Source organism: Camelus ferus, chromosome 34 (assembly GCF_009834535.1).
Source record: "Camelus ferus isolate YT-003-E chromosome 34, BCGSAC_Cfer_1.0, whole genome shotgun sequence".
Classification (NCBI taxonomy): Eukaryota; Metazoa; Chordata; class Mammalia; order Artiodactyla; family Camelidae; genus Camelus; species Camelus ferus.
This window is the reverse complement of record NC_045729.1, coordinates 11692155-11720089: the sequence shown is the minus strand read 5'-3', so window position 1 is coordinate 11720089 and position 27935 is coordinate 11692155. Positions and strand designations below refer to the sequence as shown.

The 27935-nt window shown below is 37.7% G+C and overlaps 1 protein-coding gene across 7 annotated transcripts in view; it reads right to left on the bottom strand.

Moving 5' to 3' along the window:
- EPS8 (epidermal growth factor receptor pathway substrate 8) overlaps window positions 1–27935 on the bottom strand; it is a 148072-nt gene that overhangs the window by 17301 nt on the left and 102836 nt on the right. For all 7 annotated transcript variants that reach the window (XM_032473094.1, XM_032473095.1, XM_032473096.1 and 4 more), the window contains 11 exons: window positions 25502–25584; window positions 24808–24944; window positions 21825–21898; window positions 20312–20438; window positions 18369–18457; window positions 17923–17997; window positions 13518–13666; window positions 10564–10747; window positions 7043–7176; window positions 2324–2423; window positions 1368–1511 (listed from right to left, as the gene is read on the bottom strand). In XM_032473094.1, coding sequence (XP_032328985.1) covers window positions 1368–1511; window positions 2324–2423; window positions 7043–7176; window positions 10564–10747; window positions 13518–13666; window positions 17923–17997; window positions 18369–18457; window positions 20312–20438; window positions 21825–21898; window positions 24808–24944; window positions 25502–25584 — 1296 coding nt within the window. The remainder of the gene's footprint in view (window positions 1–1367; window positions 1512–2323; window positions 2424–7042; window positions 7177–10563; window positions 10748–13517; window positions 13667–17922; window positions 17998–18368; window positions 18458–20311; window positions 20439–21824; window positions 21899–24807; window positions 24945–25501; window positions 25585–27935) is intronic.

The following is a 27935-nucleotide window of genomic DNA, read 5'->3' as shown; positions in this document are numbered from 1 at the left end:
ATTCTTTAATGCTCCCTAAGGCATTCAGTCAAAACTTCTCTAGAAAAGAACACAAAGGCCTGGCATTTATAAACCAGACAGAAGCCTGTATTACGTCAGGTAAGCACATCACAAGATAAGAAATGTAAGAACTTAGGAAAGAAAGAGGTGTTAAAATTAAGTTAGAAAATTCACTGCAAAAATCCATGGGAAATGGAGCAGACCGTACCTTGAATAACTCAAACTCCTTCTTTGGCATCAACAGCTAGTGACAAATGATGAACATAAAGTAAGTAGAGAATATCTGTGCACATCAAGCCAGCCAAAAAGCCAGCACAGCAAACAGTTCCCACTGCCATCACTGTAAGTTATCAAGATATATAAACTGTACAGCAATTCTTTATTTGAAATGTTTGCTTGATTCTTGGATTCTAATAAGGCCCAAAGTCCCTCAGTTAAGTGCAGGACTGCACTAGGCTCGAATGCCAGGGGGACAGAGGTACTTACATGAATGGTCATGACAGCACATGGCCACAATTCTAGGTTTGGACAGTTGGTATTTTACTGAGCTGAGGCATGAGATCTGACTCTGTCACTGCATGTTCTATGCAGCTTCAGCTTCTACCCATTTATGACATTATTACGGGGTCAGATGTGATCCTTGGCTCAAGCCTCTGAAAATGAAAAGAATTTTCCTGGGGGCATAAGAAAGTAGCCAACACAGGTTCAGAGGCGATGCATGGGCCCGTCCATCCATTCTGTCTCCACTGGCAGATCTGACTCTAGAGATCCTGTCACAGGTCAAAAAGCACACGGCGGCCGCCCTAGTCTCATGGGGTCACCACGCCTGAAGGAAGATAATGGCGCTGAAAACTGGATGGAAGTTCTGTCATGTTAAGGTAGTTTCTAAAAAGGGGTTAAGATTTGATAGTTGGAAAGTTGCAAGCAAACAGGTTACCAATCAAAGTCTATAAAAAGAATGGGGGCAAAGGCAGGTGCAGACAACTGCAGGCACTCCATCCTCTGTCTCGGTGTTGGCTTCCATCAGGACCCTTGGCTAGCAGGGCTCTGGGAAGAGTGAAGAGGCAGAAACACTCTTTCTCCAAATGGCAGAAATATTATGGGGTAGAAACAAAAACAGCATTCAGAGAAACAGTCACTGAGTGGTAAACATTTCGAGCAATTTCCTGAAGAAGTAAATCAGAAAACATATGTATAATTCTCCCCTATGTCTCTAGCCACTGCCCTCCAATTACCCTAGAAAAAAATTATACATAACCAATTAAGTCTCAAAATGACTAAGACATATAAGGTAGTTAAGTCTTGCTTAGGCGTGAAGAATTTGAAAAATCTGTAAAAGTTAGGTTCTGCTCAGAAATCACAATTACCTGGATGGTATGTGTGTAAGGTGGATCAGCACGCCCCAAGCCAGATTCTGGAGGTCTCACGATATCCAAAATGTTATTTGGCACAAATCCAGAGTCCCCACTTGCATTTCGAACTTTCCACCATTGCTTCCTGTCATCCAGGATCTGTCATCACACAAGAAAATAAAGACATCATTTCTGCACCAAAACCAATTTATGAAGGAAGTTCAATTTTCACTCTCAAACCAAGAAAACCTTTTCACTTCTAATATGCTGACTCAGCACCAACATACTGTGGGTTAAATAATTCCGAGGAATTTCACAAAAAATTGCAATTACTAGTACAGAACAGGTACGGTACCTCTCTACCCGAGGTCCATGTTACCTGCCAAGAATGTTTAACTATTCGCATCATCTGAAGTACCTCAGATGAGTCACTTGGAAAAGCTTTGCTGTCTCCATCCTTAGAATGGAGAGGAAAAGTATGAAAAACACTTTTTTTTTTTTTTACAAAAAATACTGTGACTGTGCCACACTATTAAATTTAATTAGATGAAGATGAAGCCTCAGTTATAATCTAAGGAAGAGACTTGAGAATCATGGTAGATCGTTCCGAAAACCACTAGCACACTCACAGCTGGGTACATGAGTGCGAGGGCTCCAGGACAGAGAGACGTTTTCTCTTATTGAAATATTACAGTCCACCTGCATCTGAGGATAAACAGCCTTGATTCCAGAATAAATAAAGACCAGAAGGAAAGGGCAAAGTAAGCCAAGAAACCCAACCCCACCCCCCAAACAAATAAACAAAAAACAGATGTAAGTATCTATAGTATGCTGTATCCTTGGTAAAGTAAAATAATACTGAAGAATAATTTCTCGACTTCAGCACTTCCTTGACGAAAGTTTAGATACATACCAGAGGGGGAATACAACAAATTCACTTTAGGAGAATAAACAAGGTAAAATTCTGTCACCTCTAAAATATCATCCTTTTGAACCGAGAGCTCGCTGCTGTTCCTTGCCACAAAGTCGTACTTGGATTTGGCATACTTCTTGGGTTGTAGATCATAATTTCTACAAAAAAGAAAGAAAAAAAGAGTTATCATTCTGCTAGCTTTTCCTAAAGGCTGAAAACAGAAGTAAAATGTTAAGGCAAGCCCATTCATACCAGAAAACATTCGGACAAATTATTTAGATAGTAGTTTAGTTTTATTATATTTTATAGAATATGAGGACTAAATGGAACTTTGGAGATTTTACCATTAAAATGAACAACCTGTGGGCTAGGGCAGAAACAAATAATGCAAAATCACAAAGCTAGTTGGTGCTAAGCCAAATCTAGAATGCAAATCTATGAATTCTCTGTCCGTTTAATATGCATACTGGACACTGCCTTGTTAACTAGCATTTCTACCGTGAAACAACTAGGATAATGGTCAATGTTATCATTTTTTCATAAAATTAAAGGAGACAAGATAATTTCCAGGGTGGTAATTTAAAGTTTATGTCACTAATTCAAGCAATGTCTTCAATTCATTAGCCAAATGTATATGAAAAAATTATGACTGTCCATTTTAGGAAAGCTTTGTCCAGTCATCTAAATTACAAAGGATGGATTAACTACAAGACCAGTAACACTTTCTAATTAATTAGTTAACTAATTAATTCACTATAAACCTACTTTAATAGTTAGAACAGATCTAGAGTCCTATTTTTTTTTTAAGAAAACTTCCTTTGAAAAAAATCAAATACTTCTTTTAATCATTAAATGACTATTAATAGATTAAGCAGCATAATTTTGAAGTGCTTTTATGTGTTATACAATGAAACCTGATATATTGACAATATATGAATATTTTCTTCCTTTCAATAAATAAGAATAGTAACTTCAACTGTTTTTTAATTGATAATTACTCCCCAACATTGTCCTCCATTTACATTCCCACAAATCCTCACACATCTCTGTTAGAGAAAAAGCAGAAAGGGTCTAAGGATGCTGGCTACTCCTTCCCCTGCCCGGTGGCCATTCTATTTGGTGTGTACCAAGGTCCTCGGGAATCTGAGTCACAGCAGAGCCTGCAGGAAAGTTGTGGACCTTAGGCAACCTGCTCCCTCTTAGACAGTAACTCCAGGAAAAGAGAAACAGGAACAAAGGAAAAATCAGGAACTGTAAACCATACTGACAATTTTTAGTATATTAAAAAAAATAAGAAAAAGTGATGAAAGTGAAATTAGGGCCAAATAGTTACTATATATTATTATTAATAATAAAATGTAAACCGTGTCCCATGGATTTCCTACCCCTAACTTGAGTTTATATGATCACATTCTACTAAAATTTCATTTGAGGGGGACAAAGGTGTTTCAGTCACTCCAAAAGTTAGAAAAACAGTAGTAACTTCCGTTTTTCTATCTTTCTCTCCTCCCTCACGTTCTTCTCTCCTCTGATCTGGAAAATAACGACAGAGAGTTGAGTGTCCTGTCTAACAAAGGGAGGAGCACCTCCCTGCCGCAGTGTCCGTGAGTCAGCGGGTTAGAAGCAGCCTTTGCTGCAGTTCTCTCTGAAGTCTTGCTATTTTGCGTGTCTCACAAGTGATTGCCCAGCATGCAGTTACAGAATGTTTTAGGATTTACAAATCTTTATGGTTTGTAGTTTCTTGCCCTCTACAGATCAGACGTGGATCTGACACTGATAGTTATCAATCTGAAAATCACACTTTGTGATTTTTCAGATGTTACCAAAGTTTCTTAAGAGATCTAGAATGTATCACGATGTATGGTCTCTCTCTCTAACTTGGAGTAATAGATATGCACTTGATATAAAGCAGACACGGAGACAGCAATGATCTGAGACCCCTCTAAAACACGAATTGCTTTTGAATAGCAGTAAACTATAATCCCTCGACGTTCAACAGGTGGTTTCCCTAACGACATTGTAATTTCACCGAAGAATGAACATATTTCACATGGTATTTACTGCATTCCTGCCACGTAATACAGTTCAAGCTTAATAATAATTATTATAAAAACAAATTGCAAACCTCCGTGTATTCCCTATCAGACCAGAACTTTCAGTTAGTTTTTACAATAATGATGACAAATTATCTTAGTGACCTAGAACATCAGTGATGCAGGAGTCCATCAAATATTCAGCTCCTATCGTAACAGCCCAGTTGAGAGATTGGACCCATAAAGGCAACTGAGATATAAAATTTACCCACCACTCAATATACTTAAAAGATTTTTTTTCTGGCTAAATATTGACAATCCTAAGATCTATATACTTGAATATCCCTTCACAGAATTTCTTTCACTAAATTCCATTTAAATTTCTTATTTATCAATAGTACGAAAGGTTACCAAAATAAACCTTATGGAATTCACCACAGCATTCTCTGAATGAGGAAAAAGGTATAATATCTTTAAAAATAATGTCCCTCCTATCATCCCTCACATTCTATATAAAGTTCCATGAGACAAATATTTTTGGGGAATCAGCCAGAAATCTCAAAGACGAATTTGAAGTCCAATCACAGGGTCAGCCTATACTTGAAACATTGTAATTCTTACCCTCACTCTTGATTGCTTTGCATTTTATTTCATTCCTTATTTTTTAATGTTACCATTACTTTAACTGTGTATCATTTAAGTGAGCTGCCCGAATCCATTTTGGAAGTAGATGGGGCACAGAGATAGAACTAAATCAGTAAGTCAAAGGTAAACTCCCCTCATATTCTATAAAGATCAAAGTAAACTTTTAAAACACTTTGTGGTAAGTGGTTCAAAATAAACAACAGAGGTCCTTCCATCAAGAACACTATACCTCGCAGATTTACAGATGAAGGACAGACAGTAGTGACGTTGAAGTGTTGGATACGCTATCACATACCTACTTGGTCTCTCAATAAACCAATCAAATCTACAAAGAATTACTGAGTGGGCACAATGTGCTGTATGTGGTCTCAGAATGAAACACGATAAAAGTTTTCCAATATCAGTAGGTATTATAACCATGAATACACGCGAGAAATGTACGCAAGTGGTTTTCCAGCCCCTTAGTTGTGAAAAACCATCCCAATTTACTGGAATTAATAGAACAAAAAGAAAAGATAAGAATGACTAACCTAAAATAATTTCTACAATACTGACATCTAAGACAGGAAAAAAAAAAAAAAGGAAAAAGAAAACACTGGGACTAGTATTGAGTTACTCAAGAAGAATTTCAGTGAAATAACTGTTGAACTTCAAAACTGATTTTCACCTGCATCTACTAAAAATTGAATCTGTAATTAAAAATTCTTTCACATGCTGGCATTTTCAAAATGTATTATTCATTGCTGACTTTTCCTTATGCTCAATTTAATATGTTACTGGTGCCCTTAGAATAATAACTGTATCATTTCCATATAATTTTACCTAAGTATCATTTCTGTCATCATTCCTGACCAAAACCAAAAATTTTAAATCCCACCTTCTTTAGACTCTATGAAGAAGGGAATAGATGGAAAAGAAAGAAAGGGCATGCGACACTCATAAGTAAGAGAGGCTTTGAGGTAGGAAAGTACCGGAACAAGCTCCCTGCACCACTTCACCTGAATGATCGTGCTCCCAACACCTTGCTACCAATATCTCACCTTCTTTCCTTTCTCTCTTTTTTATTATTTTTTTACATATGCATATATATATAAATGTGTATATAGATATATAGTAGTTTACAACGTTGTGTCAATTTCTGGTGTACAGCACAATGCTTCAGTCATACACGACCATACACATATATTTGTTTTCATATTCTTTTTCACCATAAGTTACTACAAGATATTGACAAATGAGCTTATTTACAAAACAGAAACAGACTCACAGACACAGAAAACAAACTATGGTTACTGAGGGGAGGTGGGTAAGCGGGTGGGAAGGGATAAATTGGGAGTTCGAGATTTGCAGATACTAATGTCTATAAAATAGATAAACGAGTTCATACTGTGTAGCACAGGGAACTATATTCTTTCTCTTATGTAGGTAGCCTGCCAGCCTTTGTAAGCCTCACATGCAGTTTACATTGGAAACAAGATTAAAAAAGTGAACCCCTTTTAATTCCTTTATTTCTTCCTCATTTCAATTCTCCATTTTTGCCTACACTGAATTTTCTAAGAGAAAATATGGGATTATAAGCAAAATGTAAAACTAGAAAATGAAAATATAATAAAATAAGATGAAATGGCAAAAATGGCAAATACGGCATTGATTCTGTTTAAATATTCAGTCTATATTTAGTTTAAATACTTCTATTCTAAAGGAAGGCTTGTTTGCTTTTATTGGGGAAGACAAAGATGCAAACTATTTCCTTGAAAAGTTACAGAGCTGGAAAGATCCTTAGAGAACATCTGGTACAAACTAGTGGAGAGCGTTAAAACAATTAATTCACAGATTTTGTCAGAAGCATTTTTTTAAAAAGGGGAAGTCATCTGATGGCATTTGCGCTAAGTTGGGATAACTGACTAGAGGTCATCCAGGTAGAACTATAGACTGGAAATGCGTTCATCAAAGCCAGCTCTATAAAGGAGCGAGCGAAACTTTATCAAACAATTAACAGATGGAAAGTTTAAAGAAGGAGAGAACAGTGCAGACACTGGCACCTCTGACTGCACTAAACCAGAGTCCACAGCCTCCAAATGGGGCCCACAAGATGTTACCTGTCTACATGGCGATTAGGAGTTGGCTTGAAAGCAACAGCGGCTTCCCCTTGGTCCAGATGAGGCCCTCTTCCGTAAATGTTATTGAACGGTGCGTACCCATCAGCCGGAGGATACTCTGATACACTGGAGTGCTGCAAGACCAAGGAGGGAAGATGTAAGCATCACCAGCACTATTTGAATGAGCACTGAAGTCCATATTCAACAAGAACCCTCTACCATACTGTGATCTGTTTCATTTTCAAGTGATTGACCAATAAATGTTAATAAATTATGAAATGGGGATGATACATTTTTGTCAAAGACCTACTTATAATAAGAAAAGTAATTAGTGCAAAGACTAAGTCTTAATTCTGGAGATAACCAGGTATGAAGGCAACAGACACTTTCCTCAGGAATTTCAGTAATAGGTGATCCTGGTATTAGGCAGACTTATCAGCTTGTTTAACATAAAAGTGGTTTAAAAATAACAACAATAAAACCCTCAACCCTTGCTTTCTATATTTAAGAAACAGACCTTCACCATTCCTACCATCCCGGCAAAGTAAACTTAGCACATGAAAATCATCTGAACTCTATACATTAAAATTATATCTCCTTCTCTCATTGTTCTCATTTTTTTTAAATGTATGTTTTTGATTTTTTTAAATGCATGTTTTTTATTTTTTTAAAAAAATGGCAACACTATTATCAGATTTGCTGATAAGGGAAACACAGAAAGGCAAAGACACATTGATCGTGACAGTTAATAGTCCAGAATGAGACAATGCTGGAGTATTATTCACAATAGCCAAGATATGGAAACAACCTGTGTCTATTAACGGATGAGTGGATAAGAAAGATATGGTCTGTACATACATATGATAGAATATTATTCAGCCATAAGAAAGAGTAAAATCCTGCCATTTGTGACAACATGGATGGACCCTGAGGAGATTATGCTAAGTGAAATAAGCCAGCCAGAGTAAGACAAACACCACATAGTATCACTTATATGTGGAACATTAAAAAAAAAAAAAGTCAAACTCATAGAAACAGAGAATAGAAAAGTGACTGCCAGGGTCTGGGGGTGGGAGAAATAGGGAGAGGTTGATGTAAGAGTATAAATAAGGTCTGAGGACCTAATATAAAACGTGGCAACTATAGTTGATAACATCATACAATTACAATTTGTAGAATTATATCTACTGTGAAGAAGTAGAACTTACATGTTCTCAACAACAACAGTAGAAAAATATGTGAGCTGATGGATGGGTGGCTGTGTTTCTCAGCTAGGTAGGGGGGATCCTTTCACAACGTATATGTATATCAAATCCCTACGATGTACACTTTAAATACCTTACATTTTTATCTGTCAATTATACCTCAATGAAGCTGGAAATAAAAAGTAAAACAAAGAGTAAATGTCTTGTTTATCATTCCCCCAGGAGAGCGTAGAGGCATCAGATGATTAGGCTGTGTTTTATTAACAGAGGAGGAGTTCAGGTTCCGCCTAGCTCTGAAGTAACAGTCAGGTCAGACAGCATGAAACCACGGGTCCCGGGAGTGACTGGGGATGTCAGAAGGGAGGGGACAGACGATGACAGATGACTAACTGTGGTGATGGCACAACCTCATTCGGGGAAGCTGCTGGTTCAGGGGACGTTCGAAGCTGAGTCCTGCCCTCCATACCTGTTACTCCTCGTCACTTGTGCCTTCCAGTTCAAAACAAAATCACCAGGGCCTGAATCACCCACGTTTTGTCCCGAGTCCATTTATTATAGTTGCGATAAAGTAAAATAAAGTCTCTCTTCTGGGGGGACTTCATTTTTATGCATTTTAAATCACCATGACTTTGGCCTCTTTTCCAACAAAGTCTTAAGGCATAAAATCCCCTAGAACTGCTAGCAGGCACTTTTCATTTCGTTTTTTTCAAACCTCTGAATAAGTGCTTAAGCCATAAAACAGAAACTAGTTTATGACAGGAAAATGATAACTCATTACAAGGAAGAATTCTCAATAATTCTCCTTTTAAAGTCACCTATTCACTGAGAGTAGGCAAACTTTTACACTGGAAGCCAGAACACCTTACTTTCTCTTTAAATACACAAACTGAAGAACTCACAAAAGTGAATTTCTGAGGCATACGTTATAAAGTGGATATATTTTCTTATTTAAGATATGAGGACTGCAAGCGAGAAATTTCTATGATTTGAAAATACTCAGCTGTAACTATAGCAACAGTAAGTGTATCATAATTTCATGTTTGATTACATTTTTTCCTCTAGAAAAGTTGCTCTTTACGGGGAAAGAAAATTCACCGTGATGAGGTCTGAATTATAAAATACAGCTAGGAACGTATGTCTGCTAACCAGTGCCCAGAGCCGTGATATCATCTTCTTAATCACTCAATTAGAGGGAAGGGCACCTCTATCATTATATGCAGCTAGAGGGAAAAATAATTACAGTAGAGAAAAATCATTTTTCAGAGGGATATTTGCTTTATTTTTACCTAGAAATTGACCAACCTTCTATAACACTATGGGCTTTTGTCCAAAGAAATGATTTTAAGAAATTTAATTTATATAAATGTTTCTCCCTAAAAGAGAGGATTTACTTTGGTTTGCTGATTCATTCCTTGATATTGTATTTGCCACATTATAAATAACCAGGGTGATCTGAGAACATCAACCTAAGGGAGTAAACAAAGGAAATGAACAGGACTTCACGGAGGACCTGGTCATTCTTTTCTGTTTCTTCAAACTAGACCTCACTTGTCTAACTCCTTGAGTTCTGATCGTCCTTACTCGGTTTAGTTCAGTGTTTAATTTTCCTTTTTGTCAGAACAAGAAGAATCAAAGAAAAACCACTTTTAAGGAAAGTGAAGAGAGAACATACTTGATTTCAATTCCTCACTCTGCTCCCCTAATAGGTTATACTCCAAAGTTGACTAAATAGATGTAAAAGATACAGTACATTTTATGATCTCTGCAGGGTGTAATAGTGTTACAAATGATCATTTGGCCCGGAGACTGGAATGCAGGAGAAGCTGTCGCCTTCTAGCCAGACTGAGAGGAATTTGGAGGTTTAGAACAAGGGAAAAAGAAAAAATAAAAGAAACAAAGTAAGAAACAGAGCATTTAGGAAAGAGTTGCGTGGGACAGGACTGAGGACCTGGATTCAAGGAACTGGCTTGAGGGTCTCCCGACGGGAGAGGAAAATAGAATGAGGCAGTAGGACAATCTGCTGACAAGGAGAGAAAGCACAAGGTCAAAGGGACAGGATGACTAGGGCTCAAGAGACTGGCAGGAGGGGCAGGGAGGGGAGCTGGCAGGCTCGGGGTGTGAGACGGGCTGGGGCTGGGCTTCGCAGGGAAACAGCAACTGTCACCATGGAGGAGGGGAGAGTGACTCAGGGAGCCAGGACACTTAGTCACTGACTAGAGAACAATCTTCCCATCAATGAAGTGAGAACTCACAATGAGAATGACAAGAGAATGCAGATGACTGCACGCCCTACAGAAGGTGATGTGACCACGTTACCTCTGGCGGTAATCTTTTTGTTTCTTGCTTGCGATGATGTTCTGCTACGTTCGCCCCGGACTCAGCCAAGTGATAAAGGTCTGGCTCCACCGGGGCTCCCATGAAGTTCAGCATCGGGGGCTCCCAACCATTGCGGAACCGTGGGACGTAGGGTGGGATGAACTGGTCTTTCGGCCACTCTGCTCTGCAGATGGACATTGAGACAGACAAATTATAAAATTAATACCGCCACACTCAAAATTATCTTCAGTTAAGGCTAGCCACCAAAAAAACCCCCAAATAACAAACAATTCACACCTAATCTGCCCTCCCTCCACCTGAAACAAGGAAGTAAACGTATTTCTGCTGGTGTTTATTTAATACTGATAAAATGAAAGGAAGATTGAATCCTGCTCATGATCTGCTTTTACCTGTGTTGCCTCAATTCTCCATTAATTCAACTTTTTAACATGGATACAGGTTTTGGAGAACTTGGGAGAGGACTGTGAAGCTAGAAGTGCGGTAAGTACTGAGGACATAAGATTCCCTAAGTTCCTAAAGTAGCTTCTGAGTCTCATCTTTCCCTTCACTCTCCTCCCACATCATGACACCTCCTGACATTAGGTATTTTTTTCCAAAAGAGAAACAGCAGACAATATTCTCAAGGCTTATTCTTCTTAAGTTGTGAAGTCCCCTACCATGAAGCAGATTACCCATTTTATAAATTAAATGTATCAGTTAGGTTTTCATCAGTAAAATCAAGTTAGGACTAATCTCTAAAACTATCATGATCTTTTCATTACTTAATAACTTTGAGACATTTCTATAAGCTCCAAATCACTCGTGAACCACAAAAATAACTAGGACAGACATTATTAAATTCTGCTAAAATATGTTGTTTTATCTGCCACACATGACTTCATCCTTCAGATTATGTTTCTATGGTGAGATGAGACATTGTTCAAATTATGATGTCCTTTCATGATTCTTTTCTATGTTTATGAGTTTTTAAATCAGTATATCCATTTCCTAATACTCTAAATAATCAGGATCTGAAATCACCATTTTCTCATGTCAAGGGCTAACAATTTGATTTCCTTTTGATATAGTTTTTCTAAGGGTCACTGATTTTCCAATTTGTTTTCACTATTTTTTTAAATGGAGGGACTGGGGGTCGAACCCAGGACCTCATACATGTTAAGCATGTGCTACTGAGCTATTAACCCCCACCCCCAATTTTCTCATTTTTGAGTTAGGACCCCAAAACAAAGAAATTAAAAAGTCTGAACCATTGTAGTGCTATGAGATTTGATAAATTTAATGAGCTTGATGGGAAAAATTGTAAGATCCCTACCTAGATTTATCATAAAATCATAACCTACATAAATCTAATAGATTTTAAAAATCTATTTAACCAGTCTTTACACAGTATGATATACAAACAGTATGTCATATTAATATACACAAAATATAAATAAATAAATTTAGATAATATTTTCAATAAAAGCAACAACTGCGGTGCTTTTAAAGAATCTTCTGCTCCGTGAACCATCCCATGTGCAAACCACATTCCAACACAAGCAGTTACCAAGGTCCAGGCTGTAAGTGGGAATGGTTTATATGCGTTTCAATAGAAGAAAAGAAGGGAAAGGAAATGAATTGGTCCATTACTTTTAGACTAGCCTAAAAGTGTTAGGAAGACAAACTTCTAAGTGACCATCCTGAATGATTTCCTCTAAGTAGTGAGAGAGATAAAAGATTTGGATAAATAAGGAAAGCAAAAATTATTTAATTGCACATAATGAAATAAGACATATTTTTATAACTTGCATGGCTCAGCAAACTTTAACCCTGGAATCGTTAATGATTTATTTTCCACCGTCACCTTACTGTCAAGATGCAATTCTTAAAGTTACCCCTCCTCCTTTCCATTCCCAGTAGCAGGGTTCCAGTCCCAGAGAATCTGATAAATAAGGAAAGTCTGCTATTGCATGGTCATCCCAAGGGGCCTTCTTGCCTCTAGCTACGTTTGTCCACGTTCTTACTAGACCCACCTGCGAGACTGATCTTTCTACAACACAGGTGTGGGTGGGTCACCCTCTATTCACGAAGCTACTGGTTCTCTGCAGCCTACAGATCCGTGCTCCAGCTCCGCAGCCCGGCAGCAGGAGCCTTCAGGACCCAGCCCTGCTCATCTCTGTATGCCTCGCCCAACACAGTTCCTCCGCTCCCCATCTCCACCACCACCCACCACCCAAAGTCTACACTCCAGCTAAGCCCATCTTCACAGTCCATTCTCTCCACCTCCTGCTTCATGCTTTCACTCATGCTTCTCTCTGCACTGGGAAGGCCCCTTCCCTGCTATGTGTTTGTGGAAACCCTACTCATCCTGCTGAAAGGCAGCTGAGCAAAACAGTTATAAACATTACTGGAGGGCAGAATGCCCGGGTTGAAATCCCAGCTCTACCATTTAGAAGCTGTACAGCTTTGGACAAATTGCTTAACCTCTCTCTGCTTCAGTCTCCTCACCTGAAAAAGAGAGATAATAATGGGACCCATGTAACGCGCATGGAAGAGTGCCTGGCAAACCCTCTATGTATACACACAGGCACACATGAATGTATGTATGCGTTTATACACACATGCCTGCTAGTATTATTATCGGTTGGTTTTAAACGCCAGCTCTTCTTTGAAAGCCCAATGACCTCCCCTCTACATCATCTTCCTAATGGCTCCTTCTTGCCAAGCGACAGCAGTTTGTCTATGAGTCACTCCTTCGTACTACCATGCCTTCCGCTGCACACTTCTGTCTTCTCCACTAGACCTCTGGCTTTTTAAGGGTTAGGCTTTTTCATCTCCAACATCCACTCCTTCACATACAGGAGGTTAAATAAGTATCTCGCTAGATCCATGTACTAAACAAAGAACAAGACTTATAGTATTACATATGAAATGCTGAACTCATAGACATTTACCTGGCTTTCATCCAAGACTCGCCCAGTGACATCCACAGCTGCCGTTCATCAGCATTGACGGTGTAACTTAAGAAATCAATCGTGTCCTTGGTCAGCAGGGGGCTGAGCACTGAACTGGCTAGCTCAGGACCTCCTGTTGCCTGCACCACCTAAAATGGCAACACATCATTTTTTTAGCAAGAAGATGGTGATTATTTGTGTATTTTCAAAATGTGTAGATAAAAAAAAAAAAACCCATGACAAAAACAAGCACAGTTTTTAGATACTCAAATTAAATCCTGAAATTGGGCGACGCACCACTGAATGTAGTGTACGTGATGCTGAAGTGAGCACCACTGCTGAACGTAAAACAAACAGTTGGCCAGACCAAGTCGTCAAGCGCAACGGTGCCTAATAATCTAAAACGGAAAGCTAATAGAGTTTAACAACTTTCACAGGAGCCGTCTATTGGCTGCACGTGACCAAACTTTCCCTGCAAAATGCTAATGTCTATTCAGAGAATTCTAAGTCAGGTAGTTTAACTAGAGCTGCCTTTTTTTTTAAAAAAAAAAATATGTATCTCTACGGGAAAATCTATTATGCCAAATGTGAAAAATATGGTTCTAGAAATGAATACTTTAGAGACAAACAAGGCTCAAGTTAAACAGTCTACGACTCTGCCTACAAAGATGTACAAATATAAAGGGACCCGCAGAGAGAGGGAGGGATAAACTAGGAGTTTGGGATTAACAGATCTATACTACCACGTATAAAATAGGACCAGGGAACTATATTCAATACCTTGTAATAACCTATAAGGGAAAAGAATCTGAAGAAAGAATATATATGCACACATATATGTATGTGTAACTGAACCACTTTGCTATACACCTGAAGCTAATACCACATCGTAAATCAACTATACTTCAGTTTTAAAAATTAAAAAAAAAAAAAAAGAAGGGATCCAGAGAGAAAGATGAAAGGACAGAACTGGTCCTCTGAATCTGCGGTATTTCTTCCCAGAATTTAACTCTAGGCAATTGCCCTGATTTAAAATGAATAATTTAATGATTAGCAAAAACAAACAGGTGCAATTCTCTGATAAACAAAATGATGATAAGTGGATGTTTGCAACCTGCTCCAATTTACTTCTCAGGGGCTGTTTCCTGACTGAAGAATGGTAATCTCCTAGAGCAGAAGCCAGAGCCCTTTTGTAAAAAATCTCACCTTCCCAGAGATATGGCACAAGAATAAAGGGAATTTTTTTCCAATGGCTCTAGACCAAGAGTCAGTTTCTCTCCAGTCATCCAGGTGTTCTGAGCCTGCTAGACTGTCTTATGCCTCTGTGCCTTTGCACTTGGCTATTTCTGAGTCCTCAGAAGGCCCTTGCTCATCATTTCAGAGCTCCACTCGGGTACCACCTCTTCTGAGAAGCCCTTCTTAACCACACAGTGTACCTCTGATGCACCTTGGGGTCCCCAAGCATGTGTATCAGTTACACATTCTGCTGTAACGTGAGCCTTATTTTTCAGTTCTCCTCCCTTGAGGACTTGGACCAAAACCTGGACTTTGAATTGCAGAAGACACAGTGTTAGACGAATGAATGAGGATCCATGAAAGGAAAGATGAAGGATAAGGGAGGTGGGCAGACTCCTTCCTGAGAACAAAACCTACCCTGACTGCCTGGCACAGTGATTTTTTTTCTTCACTTTCAAGCCCTATAAGTTCTTCTAAAAAATAGGTAGGAATGACCAAGAGGGAAAAGGGAGTAAAGAGATATAAAACAGTGGGAAAAAAGAAAATATAAATTGGATTACTGCTTTCAGATACAGAGCCTGATCACAAAGACTAATTTTTGTATGTTAGGGACACCAGTCCCCTCTTTTTATAGTTCTGCTCTGCGTTATGTCTAGATATCTACTTATGATCTGCAAAAGAATATGAAAGAACGAGAGGAGGTAGCAAAAACTGCTTTATAAGCAATACCTCCTAACACTCAAACTAAGATAGCATCAAATGCGTTAAGAGAATACAGGATTTGTTAATGAGCTAGTCTTGGTTTCTTTGCATATGGATGGCCTTGATCTAATTTTAAAAGAGCTTATAAAGCGAGGAGTATTCAACAATAACAAGTAGAGATTGGATGCTCTATTTATAGCAACAACATATGGAAGCATTCATAAATTATTGATGTGGCCTCGGACTTTCATCTTCTAATCTCTCATCGCCCAGTTCTGACATTCATGCTGGTGTTACCCTCCTATGTTTGTAAAGCAATATTCATTTTATATTCAGGTCTTGTCTAGTTACTCTTGGGGAAAGAAGGATAAGATTTATTCCCTTTGGATACTAGAGGGTTTTTTTTTTTTTTCCATTTTTCTGATGTTCAAGCAAAATCTATGAGAAATGCTTGAATTTGACCCATTTTTTATAAAGATTGTAGACAATGACCATGATCCTCTATATGCTCTAAATCAAGTTAATGAAATTTATCTGCTTCATAGTTACCATTCTCACTCACTCTTTTTAAAAAATCACAGAAATAACACACAGAGCAATCATACACTACTAACAATGATCTTTACTGTTACTGTTATTCTATAAAGCAAGCATTTGCTCATTTGACAGGATGAACAATTCCGAACCACTCCACACATCCCGGCCTTAGCCCATAAAATAGGAAACTCCGTCCTCCTGGAAGTATTTAAAAGAAAGAGGTTCTGCCTTTTCTCTGTTCCTCTCACTTGTCCTCCCCACGAAAAGAGGAACGACCTATCACATTTGTGGTCTCGTGAAATTGTAGAGAAGGCTGACATGTAGCCCAGTCTCTTTCGGGATCTGTGTGTGTGTAAGGCCAATGACTGTTCCACATGCTTTCTGTTGCCATGCTTTCCCCAAACCCCAGCATGTTTCTTCGTGTACGCAAATATTATTCCAGTGAATTCTCCCAACTGTCCTGTAGGACACCATGGTGGCACATGTCAGCTTCGAAAAAAAATCACTATTACACTGTTTGCAAATATAAGAAATATAAAATGGGAAGGAAAGTACATTACTGTACCTATTTTATTAAACGTATAAGGAAAAAGCATCCTTGGATACTGAAAATCTAGAAAAAGTCTTCCCATCTCAGCTAATAATCAGTCCATCCTTCTAGTCTTTAGCCAAAACCTCAGGAGATACCCTGGGCACTTACACAACACTTCCAATCTACCAGCAAATCTTGTTGCTTCTATATTTAATAACCAGAATCAGACTTCTCATCACCTCCAGTGTTACCTGGTCAAAACACTATCATCTCTCACCTGGATTATCTCAATAGCTACCTCAGTCCCTCCTTCTCTCAAATTTCTAAACATTCCAGCCAGAGCAATCGTCTTCTGCTGAAAACCCTCCAAAAGTGTCAAAGATTTCACAATCACCTGTAAGGACCAACAAGATATGTCCCCCTGTTACTGGCTGACCTCTTCTCCCTCTAGATGAGAACTCCCCCTTCATTCTATTCAAGTCACGATACCTGTTTACTCCAAGAACATGATTTGCATGTTACCATCTCAGAGCATCTACGTTCGTTGTTCTCCGTCTGAATTCTCTTCCTTCAGAAATCCACGGTACTCATTCCTCACTTCATTTGCTCAAATGATACCTCCTCAGTGAGTCGTTCCCTTAACCAGCCCTATTCAAAAGTGTAATACTCCACAACACACACACGCACACACATGCACACACACACACACGGAACACTCCCTGTTCTCCATCCCTGCTCTATTTTTTCCCACATAGCATGTATTTTTGGTGGACTGCATTATTAATACATTTATTTAGATTATGGGCTGCCCCCGCACCCTATATCATAAGTTCTGAGGGGTAAAGAATTTATGTGTCTGTTCCTGGGAGCTACTAATAATATCAAGCATGTAGCAGGCTCTCAGTTAATATCTGTTGACTAAATAAAGGAATGAGTAAGTTACTGAATCAGAGATAGCTCAGGAATGGGGGAACACCTCAGTGAAAGAAATCTGGATCTCCGGATAACTCAGGTAACAAAGCCACCCACCTGACACTCGTGTCCTTGTGACTAGCCTGTTTTGTGAGGAGAAAATTTTCCATATGGTTCAAGTCATTTACACTATATCCTAGTATCTACTAAGACGCTAGTATCCAATAAACTTCAATTTCTTTTCATTTCCTTAGCTCTATCAGAGACATCAGTTTCCTCAGCTATAAAATAAGGTGTTTGAACTAGATGATTTCTAAGGTTCTTTTAAATTCTTGAATTTCACATCCTCAGGGTTCATATAAATGGCAAGAGAAATAGGACCCATGCAAAACAATGAGGAAAAACTGTCTAGAGAACCTAGACAGACACTTGGTATTGAAAAAATACTAAAAATGATCAATTTCTTAAATTAACAAAAAATCTTACCATTTTCAGTGGAGTGAATAAAAAATGGACCAAATCTGCAGCACTAGGATTCTGGATGTGATGCTTCAATTTGGCCTGCAATGTTAAGAAAACAGAGAAACATGTCACCGTGATGTAACTGAGCAAAAGACAGACATTCGAAAACGTATGATGTAGACTGAGAGGCAGAGTTTTTTTCTGTCAGTTTCACTTTCAGTGTCTTAATGAGCATGCGTGACTTAGATTAGGAGAATTTAGTTTTAAAAACTCGGAGTCATTCTCTTTTGATCAAGTCTCTTAGATATACAGGTTTTACAATCTGTTGTTCTAATTCAAGGTAACTCAAAACACACACATACAGATGCACAAAAACAATTTTATCTCTTAATTTAATCAGGCACATCCTGGCTAGACTTTGACCTCTTCCAATTGTTTCTTTTAACTATATATAAATAAATTTCACTTACCAGAAGATTAAATCCATGTTTAAACTTTTGGACACAGTCAATAAATGCATCAGGAGGTGGAGGTTTTGCCCTCAGCGTTAAAACACCCTCTGAAGAAATAAATGGGAGGAGGCGCAGATGAGAGCAAAGTTCCAATTAAATGGAAAAGAATTAAAAACCACATTTATGTTTGTAAAGTTTGATGACCACATCAGATCCCATGCTACCTAGTTACTCTACCACATCTCATAGTCTGACTGTGACAAATTAAGATGATCCAACATTTGAACTGGATGCCTCTACCCTTAGGCACTACCAGACTACTCATCAAGGCCATAAATTTATATTGGACCCTTCTATGTGCCAGTCACTGTGCTTATCACTGTGAAGACTATAAAAAATGTGTAAGTTACAAGCCTTGCTCGTAAGGGCCTTAAAACCTCATAGAAGATATGAATCAGAGAAATAACAGAGATGTGTCAACTGAGGGCCATACAAAGAGACTATATCTGGTTGGAAGACTGGGGAAATGTACTTAAAGATGTTTCATGGGGAAAGCAGCTTTTAAGATGGGATTTGAAAAGTCTGTTCCAGAGCAGTTTGATAAAAAAAACAGCATAAGGAAAAGTATGGAAAAGGGAAATAGCATAAAAGCAAAAAAACGTGAGCATGTAGATCAAGGTTAGGTAGTGAATGACCTTGACTGCCAGGGTGAGGAGTTGGACTTAGATCCACAGAACATGGGATTAATATGCTATTTATTCAGCAGAAGAATGAAGTGGCCGCCTTAGAGCTTTAAAAAGACTGTCCTCGCTGAATAGAAGACTAGAGGCTGGAAGACTGCAAAGAAAGCTTGGTAAAAAATGAGACAGCTTGAAGCAGCTGCTGGTTACAAAAATGAGAAGGGAAAAAACGCCGGATACAAGAGACATTGAAAAAATAAAATCAATGGTGGCTCTAAGCTAGAGAATGGAATCGAAGAAAAATTTGTGGTTTTGAATCTGAGTGACCAAGAGGATAGTATATCCCTTTGTAAAGACTACAGGAGGAATAAGGGTTTGAGACATCAGAAAGCAGTAATTCTTAATTTCAGAATACACAGAGGTGAGGGGTAGCCACATACACACATCTAGAAGGCAGATCTACAGGTCATATATGCTTATGACGTGGACAGAGCTAGAGAAAGATTTGGAAGTCACGTGTAATGAAAGGAATATTATTTATTATTCCTTTATATATTTCAATCAATATCATTTTGTTCCATAATCATAATTTTACACAAATATATGAAATTTTATCTTTGTTTTTGAGGCCATTTTAAATAGCTAAATGACAGCATACTTAAAATCTGCTCATAGGTGACCTGAATGTACTATTTGGAGTTTTGTAATAAAAAAAATAAAATCCAGAGGGGGAGGGTATAGCTTAGCTTGCACTAGGTCCTGAGTTCAATCCCCAGCACCTCCATTTAAATAAACAAATAAGTAAAGCTAATTATCTGCCCCCAAAATTAAAAAAAAAATTAAAATCCATTGACATTTTAAACTATTTTAATGAGAAAAGTCAATCCTTTTATTTAATAAAATAAGAAGGGTCTATATTTACAAGAAAATAAATTCAAATATGGGAAGAATGGCTTTATGACTTTCTTCAACAGACATTAATTTGACAATAACTAATGAAAGTTATAGACAGATGGTCACTGCTGAATCTCAGAGTATCTGTAATTTAGGTAGTGTCCGAGATTCTTTCTTTACTATAACCAGCTTGGACCAAATGGACTCTTCCCCAGACGCATCTTAGTCTCTGCCTGCATCTCTGGTGCTGTCTCAAAACCAGAAAAGGGATCTTGGTCCCCTGTCAGTGGAATCTTGCTGAACAGTTTACAAGGGCAGAAACTCAACCTAGCACTGACATTCTGAATGGTCTTTAGAAGGTTAAAAAAAAAAAAAAATCCAACTTACCTCCTGGTCCTTTCTTTTTACCTTTCTTAGCTTTCTTCCTTTTAGAAAGCTCAGAAAATGCTTCAGCTGCTTTTTGGAGTTTTGTGATAAAAAACTCAATGTCATCCAGAATGTGGTTTAAGATTTGCTGGAATTAGAAATTACAGAATAAAATATAAAACCTTAAAAAAAACCTATTTTTTCCTGAGCTGTACAGTGTGAAGGAAAATCAGAAGGTTAAAAAGAAAGAAAGAAAGGAAGGAAGGAAGGAAGAAAAGAAAAAGAAAAAGAAACATTTCCCACATGCAAATTTCAAGTTTGTCACTAATTCTAAGAAAAAGTATAGAATTAAATACACATGTGGCTGAAGTCCAATGTTTACATTTTTGTTTAGCTTAATTTTGTTCCATTTCTCAACACCATAAATAAAGCATTCACAGTATCTACCCAGATTATTAATTATTCTCAATTACTCTAATTTCCTCACTGTGTTCTCTCACATAAAGTCGGGGTGGAGGGGAATTCTAAGAAACTGTTTTTTAGAACAGCACTGAGCATTTCTGTTTTTCTAATAAATGTCCCAATAAAGCACTGACAGTATTATTTCGTGGAATTAAAGGGATATAGAATGTTGTGACAACTTAATAAACACAGATAATCTGAAATAATAGGCATTAACAATAGTTTCTACAGGGTGAAACAATTAGTAATGCACTGTGCTTTTCAGAAATTATGGGATCAACTTTGATTATAGTATGTATTATATTATATTATATCATATTATATTATATCATATCCTATCACACATATTATACATACTATAGTCCTAGTTGCCTTTCTCTTTTATGTGTGAAACTTGACATTCTTTCAATTAAAGATTAGAAACTGAGATTAAATAAACTTTTAAGTATTAAATAAACTTTTAAGTATTAACAAATAATACTGTGATGTAAAAATTAAATTCCAAACTTCAGATTCCTCTAGTATTTGTTTCCAAGTAAGCTGAGAACATGAGCACACTATAAAAAGTAATTACACTGACATCATATTTTATGATTCTGTCAAAGGGCAGTGTCATTCTGCAAGGAAATTACCATGGAGAAATAAAAATAAATACAGCCTTATCCTATACAAAGCACTAAAATGTACTTATCTGCCTTTAAAAATGGCATATAACTTTTATCTTTCAGGCATTATAAAATATTTTAAAATAAACGCCAGAAAGACAAAACGATATTTCAATTAAGGACGACAAATTGTGAGAAAAGAAAAATCCCTCAAAGCTAATTCAGCTTAAATTCATTTGCAAGCCAGTTAATAACGGTTAATAACAGCCGCAGTCTACTAACTACATATGGGCATCAAGGCAAAAATAGCTAAGAAAAATAATTCAAAGGGCATAACGACTGCTGGAAAGAGAAAACAGAGCTTCCACAAAGCATCTTTATTTCAATTAACCTCATTTTCCCTGTTAAAACGCTTTCCTCTTTGAAAACAACCAAGCCAGTGACGTACAGGCGGCGTGCTCACTCACCACGTCTCTGTCAATTCGGGCGGCCATCACCTCAGGTGTTTCTTCCTGCTCATAATACTGCCTCTGTTTCTCAACTAGAGAAAAGGGAATCGTTAAGTCTTTCAGCCTGCTGCTTAACTGATACTGATACAGATAATTAAACATGAAGATTGGCTGGAAAAGGGCATTATTTGCGAAAGGAAACACCTCCACTGGATGCAAAATCAAAACTGTGTTCATCACCTCTGACACGCATCCTCACCACTCCTGGCAGAGCTGTGATTTACCCTGTAATTTTCCCTCTATTGTCTCTCTTCCCAAGGTCAGCTGCCTTGGAATGACCCTAAATTTAGTACCCTTTCATTCCTACGCTAGGAAAAAAACAAACAAACTAAGCCCACATTTAAGCACCTACTTCTTAAAAGGGGCCAACTAAGTTCTAATGCAACAACGCTCCTAATTTTCATACCTTCTAACATCGTGATTAACAGTAAAGATTTGGGGCTCTCATCGTCAAGTGCTTCTAAAATTCTAGTTGTAAGTTTAAAATCCACAATGTTGGATTTTAGCTGTCGTCATTTTAAGCCATATGCTATAAAAGTAGAAATATCTACAAGAATTTGCAAATTAAAGAACCAGTCTCAAGATGTGAAGTTAGCTTGGTTGGCTCAGGCATGATGTTAATCGTGATCATTGTCATGACCTCCTTCCTGGTACCAGTCAGTTGACACTTCCTCTAAACACAGATACTCAACACACAGATTGCACAGTAGATGAAAGAAAAATGAATGGACGGAACAGGAGAACTGTATCATCACTGATGGAAATGCAATTCATGACACATCCTCATGACCCGTGATGTTCAACACAGAGAGCTGAAAAAAATACTGAACTCCCTGTATTGCTGCACTTGCCCTCTGCCTAACTTTACCTGTCAGTGGAATACCTGTCAAAAAAAAAAAAAAAGAAGAAGAAGAAATTACCGAGTCTTATGAAACTTAATTAGTGACATTTCTATGTATGAAATCTTGCCAGTTAGCTGCTCTTTTGCAGGCAGTTAGCTGCTGTCTTGGTTATAATGCACTGCAGACAGCAGTGAGTTGAAGCTGAAATACAGCTAGTAGGAACTTCAGTAGATCCCAAAATATCATTTGGAGGGCACAGTGAGAGAGATGCGGTATGTCTCGGAGTTTTTCATAGTCTGTGGCACTACTGGGAACCCCACTGCCATGGCCACCATTCTACAGAGATCACTTCTGGAAGTCTGGGGAGGAGCGATGTCAAGGGTCCAAAGAAGTTGTTCAGCCTGAGTCAGCCGGAGCCTTCAGAGGGACCAGAAAGACAGTCTTCTTGAAGACCTTTCCAACTACAAACTGGCCTGGATCCAGACAGAATCTCCCGTGGTGAGGGTCATGTTCTGTTTGAGCCAGCAGTAAACTGAAGTTCTGAGAACTTTATCTAACTTCAATTTAAATAGACGAGACTGCACAGAGTATCTTAGACAAAATCTAATAAGAGAATCAAAAACTCTTGGGAATATATTTTTTTCTTTGTTGTAAATTATATTAGATTTTACAGATGTTTTTATAGATTTATTCATAATGTCTATAAACTTAAGATTTCTTATCCTTCCTCGACTTCAAGGAAGACCATTTTGACCTCTCTCAAAATAAAACCCACATCTCCTCCACCAAAATGGTAACAGCAGCAAAAATACTGTAAGTACACAAGAAGGAGAAAACACTACAAACTCCCATTCAGTTTTTTAAACAGAAAATTTTAAATACAAAGTGGATCAATGGGAATGTATATAATTCCTAAAAAACAGAAACTGTTATAAAGTTAAAGCAAGTAATAATTCTGTTACTTTATTTTTGAAAAACGGACGCTTCAAAGATTTCTTTCTTCCATCTGTGTGACAGCTGGGCTTACGTGTTAACTTCTGAAAATAACTTGAAGGACACAAGGAATCTAAATAAACTGGAAAGCAACTGATGAAATAAAATGGACTCAATTGGACAAAAATGGATGTCTACTACACTGTTAGAGGTACTGTTACAGACATGATTTGCTTTCAGATTCACAGCAACATATGAATTATTATCCCCATCCTGCAGGTGAGGCTGAAGCACAGAGAAAGAACTTCCCAAGGTCGCACAGGTCCGGTCTTGCTCCAGAGCCCAAATTCTGACTCACCAGACTCACAAGTACAGTCTAGTATCGCTCATTCTGGCCATCAAGTTCTACACTGTTAGATACCCTCATGAATTATTAGATAAAGGGTAAGTGATTTTAAGAAGTCTCTTTGAACTAGGAGACAAAAGAGTGAGGCTCTGGCCACCATCAAATTCTAACTCACTGGATCATGATTTATTTACCCTTAAAATGAAGAGATTGGACCAGGCAAATTTTAAGGCATTTTTCCAGCTATAAAAGTTTCAGACTTAGGAAAACATTCTGACATATCAAAGGTTACACTATGTTCTATGTTATGATTTGCTTTTAAAGAAGAATGTTGAAGTAAGATGATGGTCCACTGGACAAGTTTACCTGAGGGTGAATGCATTTTACTCCTTTTCCGCTGCCCTACACTGTCCTGACATCCTGTCCACGTCACCACAAACAATTTGTCCAAAAGAGCAGAGTGGGAGGATAATAACAATGGAAAGAACTTGAAGTATTATCTTCAAAAAAAATGGATAGTCTCTTGTTTGGTGTATATTCTATTACCACCCTTTTAATTGTTAGTTGAGTCAAACTTCCTCTCTTTGACCATTTTAAAAAGAAGAGACTCGGCTCCTAGCACCATATTTATTAAATGACTGGTCTGAATTCTTAGAGACAATAATCTCACAGTGTCCAGGGCTTCACTTTCCTTTACCTAAGACTTATCTTTTCCAAACTAATCTGAAGCTTCAGCTCAGAAGTCAGCATCAGAATTTGAAAGCAAGAACTATGTCACAACCCAAAGTAAATGTTCCATAAGTCCCCTGGAAATACTCACAGTCCCCTTGGTCAGCTGCCAGCGCAGACCAGGCTGCCACCCGACTTCTAACATCCACTTGGGTCACAGTCCCAGGGGGCACCGGGGCAGGAGCCCTGGGTGGGGGCGGTATACCAGGGTCCGCTTTGGAAATCATCCTAAAAAAAAAAAAAAAAAGATGAAAACGCGTTGAATTTTTAACCCCCTATTTTATAACACATCGGTTCTCTCCGGGGTATGGTATTAGCTCTTCATCCTCAAGAAGAACTTTGTCATGGGGTGGAAAAACAAGACTTCCTAACCATTCCAGGTTATGTGTATTTATAAATGTATACAAAATACAAAAGCACAGAACACCAGGTTTAATTTTTTTTCTGAATCGCCTATGATTTGCAAAGGCTGTTAACCAACTGGAGTCCTAACAGCTCTTTGTATCCCTTGGGCTATCTGCCCTTAAAATGTCACTCATTGTTCATGAGTCTCTATGACAACACAAGTGGGTGAAGCCATATCAGAGAAAGACCAGAATCAGGGAGAGAAGAGGTTCATGCACGTTCGCTGACAAACTTGGGGGAGCAAACGAGTTGAGATGACAGTTTGTAATCTGCAAAATATAATATACCTTTACTGAAAATATTTTTTTTTAATTTTTAGAGAAAAAAAAAGACATAAAAACAAAACAATTCTCCCCCTAAATTTCTTTGAATGCTTTTACCTCAGGACCTCAGGCCGTCTCTTTTGTTTCCCTCCTTTACTGTCACTGATTGCACTTTCAATGTCTTCACTAATCAGGTTTGCCTGCAATGAAAGACAAGTTACCAGGGAGGTTATAGATTTTTTTGGTCTTGATATGTAGAAAATGGGATTATGTTTCCTGTTACATCAATAAATGTCTTGATGTAAAAGAAGAGTATTTTTTTTATCTGCTTTCAAAAGATGACTCTTGAAGTTTTTTAATGGTGAACTTTGTAATAACATGATTGGAAACTGAAGGAATTTTTCAAGATTATTTAATCCAGATTCCTTTAGGGAAAAAAAAAACGCGACACTTGCATAAAGGCAGAGAGGAAGAGGATTTGCATATGCTGAAAGTATGATCACATGCTAATAATGGAACTGGGTTAATACCTCTGCCTGAGAAGTGAAGGCTTCAGCAGCACATGCATGCAGTGTGTCCCCGTCCTGACATCCTCACCATCCACTGGGCGCCCACTAACCCAGGGAAACCAATCACTCAGTTCCAGCAGCGCTACTCTCAGTTGGATGAAGCCCAACACGCCGTTGGAACTTTTGTGACAGTCCCTTTATTTTGTCATTTCAGGTTAATAAAAATTAACTTTCTCCAAATGGTTAACTTTTTCGATACCTTTCCAACAAGAACATTTGAACATTTGATTTGGTTTTCTTGGGAAACAATGCGAGATTAGCAGCTAAGAAGTTTATTTTGTTCGGTTCTGAAGTTTATTTCTAGCCAGGGATTATTTCTGTATATTAGATTCTTGCTGGGGTATGTTCATCTTCTATTTTTGTGCCTGCTTGATCTCTGTAATTATGTATGTTTTTCTCAAAAAAAAATATATATATATACACACCCCCACTCTTTTACCATAAGTACAGGTAATTATAAAATTTTAGAAATGAAAGGATACCTCAGATCATCTAATCTGTTCTTCTTGTCTGATAATAAATGAAACAGGAATACTCGGATGATGACTTGGCCAAGGTTACTTTGCTAGTTAAACAAGAGTGCTAGTGCTTCCCAGCCCAGCTTCACTCCCATAAGAACACCCCAGTTTCAGGAAGACGTTACAAACATCACATCAAGGGCTTCCTAGTACGTGGGAAAAGTAAACTGAAGAGGCCTAGGAACTCTGAATTTCCTATGGGGGGCTGGCAATCATATTTCTAAGATCAAATTTACTATAGAGGTAGGCAGAGATACTGTATAAAGTCCCAGGATAAAGAAACTTTAAAACTCAAAAACGATGCTGCAAGGTGACTCAAATAAAAGCAACCACGTTATTTCATTGCATTTATATTTTTCATGGGGCAAGGAAAAAAAATCCATCACTTATGTGGAAATTGGCACCAATGCGGTACTTGAGCTTTTAATTAGGACAAAACTGCATTCAGTAAGTCTGTTTGGACCCATCAGTATCATCATGTCCTATCAAATAAAGCAAGCCCTTTATTCTCAAAACTGAAATCCAGAAACTTCACTCAGCACAATAACAGTTTCCAGAGAGGGATTTTAGAGCACTGAGGCAAACACCAGATTTAAAATGTCTTTTAGCATAGTCTTCTGTTTTTAAAATGTTTGAATTAAACTCCACTATATTTTTAGAGCAAAATATTCACGTTAATACTTATTGATTTAATAAATCTAACCTTGCAAAATTCTTAATACACCTTATGACTTTCAAAAAGCACTATATAAGAGTCTGCTGAACATTACATATACAAATTACCTAATGCTACAGTTCTCTTCAAACAAGATTTTTAGAAAGTCATTTATGACATAAACTGAAAGAAAAAGAAAATGATAAAATACACAATTTACAGTCAACCTTAATTCATCTATCATACCTTAATGTCAAAGAAATAAAGAAAAGATCAAGCGGTATTTTATGCTAATCTCTCAGCATGTCTTTATAAGAAAAAAATTACCTGTATATTTTGTAATACACAATCACAGTGATAAATCACTGCTTTGTCAAAGCACCAATCAACTCAACCAAAAATGATTTCCCTTTTAGAGAAGGCAACTCATCAAATAGAGATTGAAGGTTGAAGATAAACTCTAATGTCCAATAAAGCATCACAAAATTATAATCATTTGAAAATTACAGTGTGCTTTGAAATACAAATCTTCAGGACATGGCGTATTACTACTGTTAACTATGCTCAACGATTTTCACACTATCACTTGGGGCTTACATATCTTGAGCAATTATTCAAGTCACATAATTAAACGGTGAACCTTAAATCGATATCATGGAAAATGTCTAAGTGTTCCATTGCAAAAATCCATGCTATGTGATTAGTGCAGAACAAAGTAGGATGGCATGATTATTTATTATCTGGGAAGCACAATTTTTGAGGAATCCATCTTTAGTTATAAGTCCAAGTCCCTTAGTGAAGAATTTAAT